The sequence below is a fragment of the Triticum aestivum genome, chromosome 4A, assembly GCF_018294505.1.
Source record: "Triticum aestivum cultivar Chinese Spring chromosome 4A, IWGSC CS RefSeq v2.1, whole genome shotgun sequence".
Lineage (NCBI taxonomy): Eukaryota > Viridiplantae > Streptophyta > Magnoliopsida > Poales > Poaceae > Triticum > Triticum aestivum.
The window spans coordinates 624,441,351-624,457,946 of NC_057803.1; the positions used below are offsets into that span (position 1 = coordinate 624,441,351).

The window sequence follows — 16,596 nt, forward strand, 5'->3', positions numbered from 1 at the left end:
CTAAGCTAACGGAATGGGTCAAGTCAATCACATCATTCTCCTAATGATGTGATCCCATTAATCAAATGACAACCCATGTCAATGGCTAGGAAACTTAACCTCTCTGATCAACAAGCTAGTCAAGTAGAGGCATACTAGTGACACTCTGTTTGTCTATGTATTCACACATGTATTATGTTTCCGGTTAATTCAATTATAGCATGAATAATAAACATTTATCATGAAATAAGGAAATAAATAATAATTTTATTATTGCCTCTAGGGCATATTTCCTTCAATGAGTGCCAATGTTTTCGCGAAACGTCGATTAACTTCCGTTTCGCCAAATTTCTGGCACCCACTATGTACTCTTGTTAGCAAAGGTCATGTTGAATTTTTATTTAATTTTGTGCCTAGGATCCCTTTTAGTGTGTTGGTTTATAGTCGCAGGTTATGACATGAGAGCCAATGTTTTCGCGAGGCATCGATTAACTTCCGTTTCGCCGAATTTTTGGTACTCACTATGTCCTCTTGTTAGCAAAGGTCATGTTGAAATTTTCTTCAATTTTGTGCCTAGGATCCCTTCTAGTGTGTTGGCTTATAGTCACAGGTTATGACATGAGTGCCAATGTTTTCGCGAAACATCGATTAGTTTCTATTTTGCCGAATTTCTGGCACTCACTATGTCCTCTTGTTAGCAAAGGTCATGTCAAAATTTTAGCACTATTTTTTTGTTTTTATGCTTTATGACTCATAATTGCCACACTAAATTTTAGCAAATGCAACAAATGGATTCCGGAGAAGCATCTTCTATGGACCCCTCAGCTCAGCATCTTAAAAAGGGCAGAAAGGGAAATAAGAAATCAACTAATGAACCTACCGCCAATAAGACACCAGAAGAAAATGTGGTGAATATTCGTACTAGTTCGCGCTTATGGTGAATGTTTATGCCCGGTGAACCGATGTTACCAGAACACAAGTTGAGAGCACTAAGCATTGAAATTCATTTTTTACACAAAGAAATAGTAGCTAGGTCACGAAAGGGTGAGATATGTTACACCGCCAAAGTTATAAAGGTTGTTGGATTTGTCAACGTGTTCCCTATTGATAAAATATATCTCGCGTTTGATAATGTTGTCAACGGCAAAATTTTCAACGTCGACGTAGTCAATCCATCTTTAATGAGACTTTGGTCGCTATGGCATGCTACAAATCCATTACTCCGGAATGAAGAAGTTTCCTTCCTTGATCTGTATATCATGCATTGTGGCAATGTTGACTCTGATAAAAGTCAGTGTGTAATGGCGAATTACCTCCACAAGACAATTCTTCAAAGTCCTCGAGACAAGCACAACTTTATCGTGCCTTGCTTTGAAAAGTAAGTTCATTACTTTATGCTTGCACATATACATTTGCGTCGTTAGATGTCAATCTCATTCTCATGTTACATTGTCGAACTTTTTTTGACAGGGTTATCTTTGTTTTCCTTTAATTTTTGTTTGGTTTTCTTCTTTTTTTCTCCATTTTTTTTGGTTTTATTTTTTCTTCTCCATTTTTATTTTTTATGTTTGTTTTTATTTTCCCTCTACTTTTTCGCATATGTGAAAAATATTGTTTAATAAGTGATAAACATTTTTTGTATACATGTTCAACATTGTCCGAACGCTTGTTCAACATTTTTCAAAAATATTTATCAAATACTTATTCAACATTTTCTAATACTAATTCAACATTATTTAAATACTTGTTCAACATTTTTAATAGTTATTGAACATTTTAAATACTTGTTTAACATTTTTCATATACTTGTTCAACATTTTTAAATAACTATTGAGCATTCTTCAAATACTTGTTTAACATTACTCATTCAACATTTTACTATAATTATTTAAAAAATTAAAATATTTTTAAACATTTCTAATACTTGTTACACATTTGACAAATTCTTGTTCAAAATTTTTCAAATTCTTGTTCAACAAATTTTCATACTTATTTAACATTTTATAAATATTTGTCCAACATTTTTCAAATGTGTTTTTGAATAGTTTTTTAATATATATATATATATATAATATTTTAAAGTATAAAAACAGTACAAACATAAAGCAAAAAAAGAATAGAAAACAAAAACAACAAGCCATGGCCTGCCGCGCGGCTGGGCTGGCCCATCTGGTGCTCCCCCTGACGCGAGAGCTTCCCCAAGCAAGACATAGGGGCGCCCACAAATGTGTGCCTGTTCGCTAGAAAAGCCGGTTTGAAAAACCTTTTTTTGGGGGAACAAATTTGGAAACATGCGACCCTGTTTTTCTGACAGTTTTTTAAATATATTTTTGAATGGAAGAAATCAGTTTGTCATTTCGAAAATGCAAATTAAAATATGTTTGTGCATTTAAACAATGTTAACAAAATGTAAAAATCATGTCCTGGTATTATCCATGTCCCCATGATGAACAACCACGTGTTTGACCTCAAGATTTTTGTCAGTTGAGAATGAGCTGGATCAACATGAGAGGTGCCCCTGAGAGTGGCTTCAATCTGACTTATCCTAACAAAGATCATCCGTGAAGAAAAAGGAAAAAATGGGGAAAGAAAGTAGAAAGAACCGGCAAAGAAAAAACAAAAGCAATGAATCCAGGGAAAAAACAACAGAGCCATGCCCTAGATTGTCCTATTTAGACCAGTCTACAAACATTGCCCATGTGTGATTTATAAGAATGCGCTCTATCCTTTGGTATGAACGTAGAATAGAATATTCCACTTAGGGCCTTCGAGTTGTCCGCCTGCCTAGGAGGGCTTCGGAGGGATCTTCATCACCGGGCACCACTATGTCTCTCGCTTGTAATGAGGCATAGTGAAGCCTAGCGTCAAGGGGATCACGAAATGGGCCAGCCCATGCGTCTGGGAAACCACAACATTTTTTAACCTTTTTTGCTTTCTTTTTTTTTGCTTTTGTTTATACTTCCAACTATTCTAAATAAATATATTATAAAAACACTTCACATAAAACATTAAAAAAAAGTTAACCAAGCATTTGAAATTTGTTAAATGTGTATAGAGAAAATGTTTCTCATGTATACGGAGAAAGTATGCAAAAATATACGATGTGTGTGGGAAAAAAGTTCACCGTGTATTTAAAACATGTTAATCAAGAATTTGAAAAAATGTTAATAAGTATTTGACAAGTGTTAATCAAGCATTTTAAAAATGTTAAATGTGTATAGAAAAATGTTAATATTGTATTTGAAATGTTTGAAAATTGTTAAATGTGTATAGAGAAAATGTTTCTCATGTATATGAAAAATGTATGCAAAAATATACAATGTGTGTGTGTGAAAAAAGTTGATCATGTATTTTAAAAATGTTAATAAAGCATTTTAAAAAATGTTAAATAAGTATTTGACAAGTGTTAATCAAGCATTTTAAATATGTTAAATGTGTATAGAAAAAATGTTAAATGTGTATAGAAAAAATGTTAATCTTGTATTTGAAAATGTTAATCAAGTATTTGAATTTTTTTAAATGTGTATAGAAAATTTTTGACCATGTATTAAAAAAATATCAATCTTGTATTTGAAATATGTTAATCAAGCATTTGATAAAAATGTTAAATGTGTATACTAAAATTTTGACCATGTATTGAAAAAGTTGATATTGTATTTGAAAAAATGCATTAGACATATACCTAGAATATACCATATGTATGTACAAAAGTAGACATAAAAGATATATGTTTTCAAAAAATGTCAATTGTGTATTTAAAAAACGTTTCTAATGTAAATGAAAAATGTTGGACGTATACTGAAAACACAGTTAAGGTGTGTTCGACAAAAAAGAAACCAATAAAAATCAACCAAAAAACGAAGAAACCCAACAAACAGTGATAACCACCCTTAAATGATGGCAAATATTTTTTTCCCTGCTCTAGCCTTCCTTCGTTTGGGCATTGCCGAAATAACAGTGAAGCCGAGTGGGGCTACGCGTGCCGCGTTTGATTGTAGATTTTGCATACCACGAGCCCTCTTCCTTCACACTATGGTCGTTGTCAATATGATACCGGTGCATAACCTACTTGGTATCCATCCTCTCGTCACCATACTCAATGCACAACACGAACGTCTTCTCCCAATCTATATGTCGGCCTTCGACCTTACATGGTAGTGTATTAGCAGTTTTGTGCCATGCCATGCTCACTCCGGGCTCCGTGTCAATCCTGGGATGTTTCCTCGATCCAGCACTGCACGGCTTGGAAGGAAGGAATAAGAAATATTTTGTCATGTCATCCATTTTTACACCTGCACAAAGGCACAATCACATGCCGCAATGAAGAATCACAACGATCAAGCCGATGAAAAGCTGACAACTTTATATGCACCTAACCTAGAAGAATCCAAGGACCAGTGTACCATATGCCTTCTCTAATTTCCATGATGGGTATAAAATGATCAATCAGAGGGTGATATCTGACCCCGGCCATTATCCCTGATTTTCGCCTCCAGGTGCTCCATTAGCTCCTTATCGGTGGGATCAAACCTCGAGCTAGTCGGTAGCAGTGACGACCATCTCTTGCACTACACATAGGTTAATTACAAGTCTGGTTGTGTATTAAATTTGTGCTTGTAGCTAAGATAACACACATCACAGCAGGATCGAAAAAAGCTAACACTGGAAACACCAATAACAATCAAATGAACCATTGTGATCGTATAAGACACCCATTGATACGTACAACTGGTGCAAGAAAATTTACCCATCATGGACATGGAGAGCCCCTGAGAGGCCCTCGCGGCGAATTGTTTAAATTAAAAGTACTTCATGGTTTGCACAACAAACAAAAAAAATCTCAAATGCTCATATAGGACAAAATTGAGTAAATGAGAAGTAAAGAGATATTGCACACCTCTTGTTGCTGAGAAATGAAGACCTAAAGACTTACATTGTCACTTATATTCAAATCGTTGATTGAAAACTCAAGAAATCATCGCAAATTTTTAGTACTTTCTTACTCGATGGCAAACCTATGCCATAGGCTTGACTTTGAAGGCTGGCGAGCGGCTTCATGTGGTACACCCCAATTGATCGACCATGTAGAAGGTTCTATAAAAATCATGTGTACAGTTGCAAGAATGGTTGGCTTCAAGTCTATCCGTTAGTGGTCATTTTTTACAACAATTGTGTGATGTCAAAATGAGCAACATGACACCACAACGACCTTATCGCTTCTGTTTCCACAGAGTTGCGTCGACCCGAGGAACAAAAACTTAGAACTTTTTAAAATGCATAGCAAGGTATCATACAAGGAAGTGACAGCGGCACCTAGGCTAGGGCGGCGGCGAGGATATGGTAGTGGCCACCGGCAGATAACAACGAGGAAGATGATGCTTTATAATTTTCCTTCTTTTGAGGCCCTTCTTTGTGACTGTGGTTCATAAATTTTTCACTAAATACATCTACTTTATGTTGTACTACTATAGTACTCTGTACTATCCTTAAGTTGTCAAAAAGTTTTTTGTAATTGTTTCCTGCCTCTTATTTTTTTAGAAGAGTTTTCTGCCTCTTATAATCTGTAAGAAAAAAATGAAGTGGGCCTCTTTTGTCTGCAGGCTAAGGCCCATACTAGCCAAGCCATCAAAGCTCTCCAAAGAGGAGCAGGGGAGTGGCAACTGGTGCGCCCCCGAACGCTCCCAAAAAAAAGGGTAGCGGTGCGCCCCCATGGTCGGAAGCCGCCGCCGCCGCCGCGGAAGAGGGCGGCTGCTGCAGGAGGGTGCCGAACCCTCGCAGCTGGCAGACGCCACTCTCATCTGCAGGTCTGCACCCTCACCCTCTCCCCGTCTCTCTTTTTTCTTCCACATCTTGATTAGGGTGGTCCATCGAAATTAGAATCAGGAGAGAATGACCTACCACGCATCAGTTAGTAATCTTGCTCTAGTGATTCGTGCAGTGGAAATTTAGGGTATTTTTGTGGATTAGTAGAGGTAGCTAGCTCATGGATTTGGATCTATTTCGTAGTGAAATTTAGGGTATTCTTGCTCTACCCTGAATCTGGATCTCCACCACTTGTCTACAAGGTGTGTCAGCTTGGTACTATGCTGATTTAGTGTATTTTACTAACTACGTACGTAATATGGACAAGTTCACTCGGATTAGTTGTCGATAACTTAATATCAAAATAGTTTGAAAATCCCTTAATTACGACGTAGACGAGTATTACAGTTTTGATAGCTTTTTGTTTGGTCGTGGTCAGGCTCCTGCCTTGAGCTGTGCTCACTTGGTTAAGTCATTAACTGAATCTCGACCTCAAATGTGATTTGATGGATGCTTTTATGGTGACTGATTATTGAGAAGGCATAATTTTTTTTATCAAGGTTGTCCACGTAAACAGTGGAGGGATTATTACCCTCTTTGTGTTATGGAAATGTATATTCATCACTTGATGTGATTCTGTTCATTGTGTGGGTTGGGTTGGATCCAAAGTAGAATCAGCAAAGAGTGTCTCTCATTTCATCACTTGATGCGATTCAGTTTATTGCGCGCTTGGGTTGGATCCAATGTATATGGTCTCTTGTTAGTTTGGTCTTCCTCATGGTCATGGTGCTGCTATGAACATTGCATACATCTGTTTAATGACCAAGTGAATCACACATAAGTAAATGATCACATAAAAGTTTTCTAGAAGGGGAGCATCATATTGTGCTTTTTACGTTAAGTAAAATCATTACTTATTGCTATTTATTATGAGGATACTCTACAAGGCAACCTCTGCCATATGATTTGAAGATATACAATTGTACATAGCGTTGGCACACTGAAGATCTTACAGTTATACTATTGTAGAAAAAAGAGAGAAGTGCATATTACACCCCTCAACTCTAGCCCTAGTCTAATATACACCCCCCAACTTCAATACCATCTACTTTACACCCCCAACTCTCAAACAACAACAACAACAACAACAACAACGCCTTTAGTCCCAAGCAAGTTGGGGTAGGCTAGAGGTGAAACCCATAAGAACTCGCAACCAACTCATGGCTCTGGCACATGGATAGCAAGCTTCCATGCACCCCTGTCCATAGCTAGCTCTTCGGTGATACCCCAATCCTTCAGGTCTCTCTTAACGGACTCCTCCCATGTCAAATTCGGTCTACCCCGCCCTCTCTTGACATTCTCCGCACGCTTTAGCCATCCGCTATGCACTGGAGCTTCTGGAGGCCTGCGCTGGATATGCCCAAACCATCTCAGACGATGTTGGACAAGCTTCTCTTCAATTGGTGCTACCCCAACTCTATCTCGTATATCATCATTCCGGACTCGATCCTTCCTCGTGTGGCCACACATCCATCTCAACATACGCATCTCCGCCACACCTAACTGTTGAACATGTCGCCTTTTAGTCGGCCAACACTCAGCGCCATACAACATTGCGGGTCGAACCGCCGTCCTGTAGAACTTGCCTTTTAGCTTTTGTGGCACTCTCTTGTCACAGAGAATGCCAGAAGCTTGGCGCCACTTCATCCATCCGGCTTTGATCCGATGGTTCACATCTTCATCAATACCCCCATCCTCCTGCAGCATTGACCCCAAATACCGAAAGGTGTCCTTCTGAGGTACCACCTGACCATCAAGGCTAACCTCCTCCTCCTCACACCTAGTAGTACTGAAACCGCACATCATGTACTCGGTTTTAGTCCTACTAAGCCTAAACCCTTTCGATTCCAAGGTTTGTCTCCATAACTCTAACTTCCTATTTACCCCCGCCCGACTATCGTCAACTAGCACCACATCATCCGCAAAGAGCATACACCATGGGATATCTCCTTGTATATCCCTTGTGACCTCATCCATCACCAATGCAAAAAGATAAGGGCTCAAAGCTGACCCCTGATGCAGTCCTATCTTAATCGGGAAGTCATCAGTGTCGACATCACTTGTTCGAACACTTGTCACAACATTATCGTACATGTCCTTGATGAGGGTAATGTACTTTGCTGGGACTTTGTGTTTCTCCAAGGCCCACCACATGACATTCCGCGGTATCTTATCATAGGCCTTCTCCAAGTCAATGAACACCATATGCAAGTCCTTCTTTTGCTCCCTATATCTCTCCATAAGCTGTCGTACCAAGAAAATGGCTTCCATGGTCGACCTCCCAGGCATGAAACCAAACTGGTTTTTGGTCACGCTTGTCATTCTTCTTAAGCGGTGCTCAATGACTCTCTCCCATAGCTTCATTGTATGGCTCATCAGCTTAATTCCACGGTAATTAGTACAACTCTGAACATCCCCCTTGTTCTTGAAGATTGGTACTAATATACTCCGTCTCCATTCTTCTGGCATCTTGTTTGCCCGAAAAATGAGGTTGAAAAGCTTGGTTAGCCATACTATCGCTATGTCCCCGAGACCTTTCCACACCTCAATGGGGATACAATCCGGGCCCATCGCCTTGCCTCCCTTCATCCTTTTTAAAGCCTCCTTGACCTCAGACTCCTGGATTCGACGCACAAAACGCATGCTGGTCTCATCAAAAGAGTCGTCCAGTTCAATGGTAGAGCTTTCATTCTCCCCATTGAACAGCTTGTCGAAGTACTCCCGCCATCTATGCTTAATCTCCTCGTCCTTCACCAAGAGTTGGCCTGCTCCGTCCTTGATGCATTTGACTTGGCCAATATCCCTCGTCTTCCTCTCTCGGATCTTGGCCATCTTATAGATGTCCCTTTCGCCTTCCTTCGTGCCTAACCGTTGGTAGAGGTCCTCATACGCCCGACCCCTTGCTTCACCAACAGCTCGCTTTGCGGCCTTCTTCGCCATCTTGTACTTCTCTATGTTGTGTGCACTCCTATCCAGGTATAGGCGTCTGAAGCAATCTTTCTTCTCTTTAATCGCCTTCTGGACATCATCATTCCACCACCAGGTATCCTTATCTTCGCTTCTCCTTCCCCTGGACACTCCAAACTCCTCTGAGGCCACCTTACGAATGCAAGTCGCCATCTTCATCCACACATTGTCCGCATCCCCTCCTTCCTCCCAAGGGCCCTCCTTAATGACCCTCTCCTTGAACGCCTGAGCTACCTCCCCCTTGAGCTTCCACCACTTCGTTCTAGCGACTTTAGCCCGCTTATCCCGCTGGACACGAATCCGAAAGCGGAAGTCAGCAACCACCAGCTTATGCTGGGGTACAACACTCTCTCCAGGTATCACCTTACAGTCTAGGCACGCACGCCTATGTTCCCTTCTCGAGAGGATGAAATCAATCTGGCTAGAGTGTTGGCCACTACTAAAAGTCACCAGATGTGATTCTCTCTTTCTAAAGAGGGTGTTGGCTACAATCATGTTGTAGGCTAGAGCAAAGCTTAAGACATCTTCTCCTTCTTGATTCCTGATGCCATAGCCAAAGCCCCCATGCGCCCCTTCAAAACCTGTGTTAGATGTACCCACGTGGCCATTGAGGTCTCCTCCTATGAAGAGCTTCTCACCAATCGGTACACTCCTAACCATGTCTTCCAGGCCTTCCCAGAACTCCCTCTTGGTGTTCTCATTGTGGCCTACTTGCGGGGCATACGCGCTGATAACATTGAGAACCAAGTCCTCAACTACCAGCTTGACCAGGATAATCCGGTCCCCACGTCTCTTGACGTCTACCACTCCATACTTGAGGCTCTTGTTGATCAAGATGCCTACGCCATTTCTGTTTGCAGCCGTCCCCGTGTACCATAGCTTGAAGCCGGTATCCTCCACCTCCTTCGCCTTCTGTCCTCTCCATTTGGTTTCTTGGACGCAAAGGATATCAACACCTCTCCTCACCGCTGCATCAACTAGCTCCCGAAGCTTCCCTGTCAGAGACCCTACGTTCCAGCTACCTAAGCGAATCCTCCTAGGCTCGGCTAGCTTCCTTACCCTTCGCACTCGTCGAGTCAAATGCGAAGACCCTTGCTCATTTTCCACTACATCCGGGCGCCGATGTAGCGCGCCACTAAGGATGCGACGACCCGATCCTCGCTCACTTGCCACCGTATCCGGATCAAGATACGGCGCGCCACCTGGGGGGTGACGGCCCGGCCCTTGCCCATTTTCCACCACACCCGGGTTCCGATGTGGCGCGTCGCTGAGAGGGTTACGCCCCAACGAAAATCTTTTGGGTTTCATCTCCATAAGAGTGGCTGAGTTTTTACGTTGGCTCGCCAAGCCTATCACAACCCTCCTCCTTTACCCGGGCTTGGGACCGGCTATGTTGAGACAACATAGGCGGAGTTACCCCCAACTCTCAAAACCAGGCGGAATTCAACCCTCCCCTTCCCGTTGACCGGTTTTGACATGTTGACTAGGTGAACAGTAACAAAAAATCAAAAAATATTTTGGCTTTTCCAATGGGTGAACAGTAAGTTCGAAAAAAAGTTGGAAAAAAGCGAATTATTTTTGCATGGACGATTTTTCAACGCGTGATGTCTGACAATTTTCAGCTTGTTTGGACATTTCAGTTCTCTCAATAAAAAAATATATCAGCCCGAACAGTACACGACTGTTAACTGTTTCATGCAAATATAATTCAGAAATTTTTGTTTTCTTAATTTTTTCCTGAAATTTACTGTTCACCCGGACAAAAAATCAACATTTTTAAAAATCAATTTTCTTTTTTAATTTTTTTTATTTAGAACTTTTTAAAATTTTACTTTTCAACCCGTGAAAAAACGATTTTTTTTAAATTTTTTTATTTCTTTTGGATTTACTGTTCACCCAGTCAACAGGTCAAAACCAGTCAACGGGGAGGGGAGGGTTGAATTCCGCCTGGTTTTGAGAGTTGGGGTGTAAACTAGATGGTATTGGAGTTGGGGGTTGTATATTAGACTAGGGCTAGAGTTGAGGGGTGTAATATGCACTTCTCTCTAGAAAAAAATATATCAAGGTGTAGGTTGTTCTCGAGTAGTTTCTTCTGATTGAAGTTTGGAATGTCCCAGTTGACACTCCCATTTGCCTTATTGTTCAGTTAAAACTTGCTGCATTTCTTGTAGTCTATTAACTCCTAAAATATTTATTAACTCTATTATATTTCAGTTCTCTATTTTGATCTATTCTTGAATTTTTATGTGGCAGAGAAGTTGCCACTGTAGAGAGGCCCTCTAAGAACACCTGCCTCGCTCAGCCTCAGCCTCTACCTCCTTGGCTATATCTGGACCTTATGTTTGTGCAGATCTCCTGGACAGCCTGCTTCATGAAATCATTGCTCTCTTTAACTCATTCCGTGACTTCCTTGCTTTCGCTGGCACTTGCCGCTCTTGGCGCGCTGCAGTCTCTACCTTTCCCTCTGTGTATACATTCGGCTTCCCGCCATTCCACTTGAAACCAGACGGTCCTTATGTTCGTCCACATAGCAGCGGTATCAAGCCCATCCTTTTGTCTAATTGCAAATGGCAGCTCAGCGATCCCAGCAAGAAAAACTTATCCCTTGTGTGTTCAGTGTCTGAAAATAATCCAAATACAATGCACTATTTGGGTTGCTCATATGGGTATCTTATCTTCTCCTACGAGGAGCACTGCCTCCTTGTCAATGTGTACACTGGTACCAAGGTGAAGCCCCCCAAACTCCCACCCAACAACAGACTTGGGTACTTATGTGGCATAGGCATCCTTACAGCTCCATTAAATTCACCCAACTCTCGCCTCCTCCTTTGCTCGAAAGCTTCCATGTTTGAGTGGCAGGTTGGAACAAACTCCTGGTCAGAGCACCCTCTTGCTCTTGATCGTGAAAACATCTATCAGATTGTGTTCTTCAGAGGTGATATCTTTGTCATAGATGGTCTTATGAGGCTCCACACTATACACTTGACGCCTCAGTTCAGCATGCAAGAAGTTGCAATTAAATTGGAGTTTGCGCCTCTTCATCCATGGTTAGTGGTCTGTGGTGACATGCTTCTCATGGTTGACCAACTGTTAAGCTATGGCGAATTGAATGGCTCAGTTGACACAACCATTAAGGTCTTCCGCCTCGACTTTTCTGTTGAACCAGCTGAGTGGGTGAAGCTGGAGAAGCTGGAAAATCATGCTCTGTTTGTTAGCGTCGATAGGAGGAATCCTACATTTTCTTGCATGAGCCCGGAAAGATGGGGAGGAAAGAGTAACTGCATTTATTTTGCCAGGCTATCTGAAGGTCCTGATGAAACTTGGTCTGCCGTCGATCTTGGTCAGCCAGTGCTAAAAGACATAGTTTTCCCCATCTACTATGGTATGGTGCTCCCTCCTGACTGCAGCCTACTAAGTAGCCTATGGGTGTTCCCCAATTTAATTTATGGTTCTGGCTAGTAATCCCGTTGCAGGATTATTGTCTAGTTTGCACAAGACCTGATCCGGCATTTATTTCAGTTAGCAACTGGTTCTGTAACTCTAATGGTTTCCTGTCTTTGGGACCAATGTTTTGTGTTCAAGTACAATTGACCCGCATTGACATTGTGTTGACACTCCTGGTTGTATTGTGGTGAACAATGGGGTTGCATTTGTCATCCGTTTGTGTCGGTAGATGCAGCAGTAGAATGGTTACATGGGTTGCAACTACCTGCTGATAAATGAGACATACTGTCAGGTATAACTTGGGTACTATGTTGGTGCTTTAAAACGTCACCTTGGATCAATGTCTTTTCTTGCGGGATTGGGCCGTTCATTGATGAACTGAATGTGTGAATGTACCAGATGGTTTTTGTTGGTAATCTTCTGATGGAGCAGGAGAAAGATTGTTTGCTTATTCTGGAGTAAATAGCATAAAACTACTACTTTACAGGCTAGGGTTCCAAAAAACTACCGGTTTCAAATTTTTCGCTGATAACTACCAACTCAGGGGTCGGCTGTTTCAAAAAACCCTAAATGTCCATTGCTTAAAAATTAAACTTGTTTATGATAGGTCGGACCCGCATCTAAACATTCCGTCTATTTGACCGTGTGTTTGACCGTTAATTGATATGCAGGGCCCACATGTCAGTGCCTGAAAAAGCAATCGGGTCCATGGAAGTTTTCTGAAAAAGCAATCGAGTCCCTGGAAGTTTTCAAAAAAAGCAATCAGCTCCCTAGATCCAGAGGAGGCGCACCCACCATGGCAGGAGCTCGATCTCGAGCGCTCTGCCTCTGGCCGGCGAGCCGCGCCCACAGCGGCGGAATCCACGCCGTGCACCACCTGAGGCCGGCGAGCCGCACCCGCAGCGGCCGCCATGCCGGGCATCACCTGCAGCGGCGAGCCGCGCCCGCAACGGCCGCCATGCCGTGCCTCACCTGCGCCGCGGCCACGCCATGACTCGCAGCTCCTGTGCCTCGCTTGGGGCCGCCGCCACGCCATGACCCGCGGACGAGGCCGGCCTCGTCACCACCAGGAGCTCCGGCTCGGGGGGAAGGGTCGCCGGCTCGAGGGGGATGGGGGAGGGTCGTCGGCTCGGGGGAGAGGGTCGCCGGCCTGGGAAGGGAGGGGGGTCGCCGGCTCTGGAGGGAGGGAGGTCGCCGGCTCAGGAGGGGAGATGGCCGGGACGGGAGACACATGGGGAGGGAAGAGAAGAGATGGAGAGGAAGAAGAAAGAGAAGAGAAAGAGGAAACTCACATATGGGCCCCACATGTAAGTTAACGGTCAAACTAAGGTCAAACTAACGGTGTGTTTACATGCGGGCCCGACCTGTCATAATCGGTATCAACTGATAAAGACTCAACAATTTGGGTTTTTTGAAATAGCCAACCCCTGAGTTGGTAGTTATGAGAGAAAAATTTGAAACCGATAGTTTTTTGGAACCATAACCTGTAAAGTAGTAGTTTTATGCTATTTACTTCTTATTCTGAAACTCACTGTGCAAATGATCTTATTGGGGTTTCTGTCTTATGCTTGCGCCTCGTCGTGTATTTGCTATGCAGTGGTAATCATAGAAACACACTCTACTCTGCTCCAGTTTTTTAAATATCTGCAGTTTAAGATTGTACTCAAATCTCCTTTGTCTATATATAATTGGATCATCAGTATGTAATTTAGGCTGTTTTTGCTTGTAAGTTTATTATAGCACCTGAATTGGATCGTCAGTATACTATTCACAGTTCACATAGTTTAGCAAGGAAAATATATAAGCACGGCCGATTGCTGCAGTGACATGGTAGTTCACACTTCACATAGTTCAGCAAGAAAAGAGTAGACGATGCAAGTATTTCAAACTTTAGATACAAATAGAAAGGTAAATAATATTGTAGTTCCATTCGAGCATGGCCGCATTCATTCATCCATTTCATCATCCATGCATGAACTCCTTTGGGTCCTCAACATTATCAGGCCTCCTGCAACTCCAAGAACATAAGCAAGCATAGATTAATTTTTCATGTTCTCTTTTATGAGTGTTTGACAAAATGCAAGTCACAAATGAGATAAGAAGAGGTTGGAGGTGAGACTCTTACAGCAAGCACTGCCACCAAAGCCCCCGAACTCCGAACTCCATAACAACCGCCAATATGGAGGTTTGGGGGTAGAAAACTGCTGGAATTTAGTCCATTTTGGGCAGCCCAATAACTATTTTAGAAATTCCTAATAAATCTTAGAGGCCTACTTAGCCCATTTGTGCAAGGTAAAGGATACTACTAAAATTTAGACATTGCTAGTTTAGTGGGAGTTGGACCTCCTTATAAGGGAGGTTCTTTCCCCACTTGTACGAGCATGAGAACAAGAGGGATATCCACGCGTGCTCCTCCTCCGCCGCCAGCCTCGCCTCGCCTCGGGTTGCGGGAATGAGCCGAGCCGGTCACTCGGGAGCTGGAAAGTTTTTGCAGTAGTGGATATTGAATATGAACGCTGCACCCTTCGGCTGCTATCTGTTCGTTTCATCTCCCGGCGCAACCTCTCGCCTCCTTCTCTTGCGCCTATAAAAGGGAGGTCGCTCCTCTCAGAGAGACGCACCAGAACTTCTCCTTCCTCTCGCCACCGGTTCCAATCACTGAGCTGCTGCTGTCTTCCTCATCCCGGCTTGCGGCGTGCACCGCAGGTCGGGACAGTAGGCCTTCGAAACCGCACCTCTTTCAGTCCTGTACGGGAGAAGGGTGATAAGGTTTTTGGGGAGCGCTCTGCGTGATTACTGACTGACTCCTTCGTCACGGATGCCCCGAACTCCGACGACAACCTCCTCGACGACATGGCTGGCGAGGACACCGACCCCAAGTCCAGTGCTGCTGCTACTGCTGTCCCGTATGTGTTCTTCTTTCTGTTAGATATCCTGCCACAGTTTCTCGTGCTAGTACTTGCCCTAAATATGTTAGGTTCTACCTCATATATGCAACTAGTTCTACTGTTTGCTATAGATATGATAAGCTACGGTTCATATATGCAGAAGCTATTTTCCTTCTCTCTGTCAGAACGTATGACTTGTTTTATCTCTACTATATTAGTCATGCTTTATCTAGTATTTCTGTTAATAAAATCATTCGGTAAATTGTTTATATTTCCAACAAAAACTACTCTAGCAGAGTCGTCAAAGCGAACTGCAATGCTAAAATCATTAGAGGGCGCTCCATATGTGCCCTGGTGCTCCATATTTGCAGTTTGGAAGCCAATCTTGAAGTGCACTCCATCCATGAAACTTGTGGCACGAGCGAAGTTTCCGGTCATCTCCCACGTTGGCGCATGTTGCCTTCCACCTCTCAACCCCTTCCCATCGATCTCTTATCGAAAAAGGCTTTCGCCCGCTTTATATATAAAGCAAAGATCATCAACAAACCCGGTACAAACGCACGACCACACAACACACACACCCAAGGCAGGATACAAAGATGCTGAGCGCAGCAACACCACCCCAAGCACTACAAGAGCAATCGGAGAACTCGGCTGTGAACACGCCACCGCCAAGAGATGAAGCCGCATACGGCGAACCGTGTGCTCCAAGGCGGCGCCTTCAGGAAGGGAACGACACCGGAGCGCCGCCACCGCCCGACACGAGGGTCAGGGTTTCCCCTGGAGCAACACGACGGGCAATGAAAGTCGCGACGACGCCTTCAAGAAGGGAATGAATCGCCGCTGCCGGTCCGTCCGAAGATAGAGCAGGTTTTCACCCCGGCCAATAATCACCACCACTGGACGCCACACCCCGGCAACCATGCCGCCCACACGGCCATGGTCACCGGGCAGCACCAAGCTACGGGCTTCGCCCACGAGCACCGCACTCCCACCACCAGGGCCGCCACCCTGGCATCCAAGACCTTGACACCACCTCACCCGAGACCAGCCGCTACTCCAACCAAAGAGACGAGTGGAAAGGCCTCGTCTTTCGCACCCCTGGGCGACCCCAGCGCCGAGACCCAAGAGGCCGGCCGAAACTGGCCTCCATCGTCCTGTCCTGCTGCACCGGGCGCGAGACGGCCTCAGTCCTGCTGCCGGGCGCGAGACGAGGTCGGTCCTGCTGCCGGGCGCGAGATGAGCTCGGTCCTGCTGCCGGGCGCGAGACGAGCTCGGTCCTGCTGCCGGGCGCGAGACAAGATCAGTCCCGCAGCACCGGGCGCGAGACAGGCGATGGACCGCAGCTGGGAGAGGGCCAGCCCTTTGACAAAGGTAGTATCCGAACGCCGAGGAGAGGAATCGAAAGCCAAAACAGGCAGCTTCCCGACGGGCCGACGCCGGAGATGACCGACCG

At 43.9% G+C, this 16,596-nt stretch overlaps 1 protein-coding gene across 1 annotated transcript; it reads left to right on the top strand.

Annotated features, from left to right (window-relative positions):
* Positions 1–11,091: 11,091 nt before the first annotated feature.
* LOC123087696 (uncharacterized) lies at positions 11,092–12,561 on the top strand (the record flags this gene model as incomplete). The annotated part of the gene is made up of 1 exon (XM_044509789.1): positions 11,092–12,561. A coding segment is annotated over one exon (1,176 nt), but the record flags the coding sequence as incomplete, so codon positions are not given.
* Positions 12,562–16,596: the final 4,035 nt, after the last annotated feature.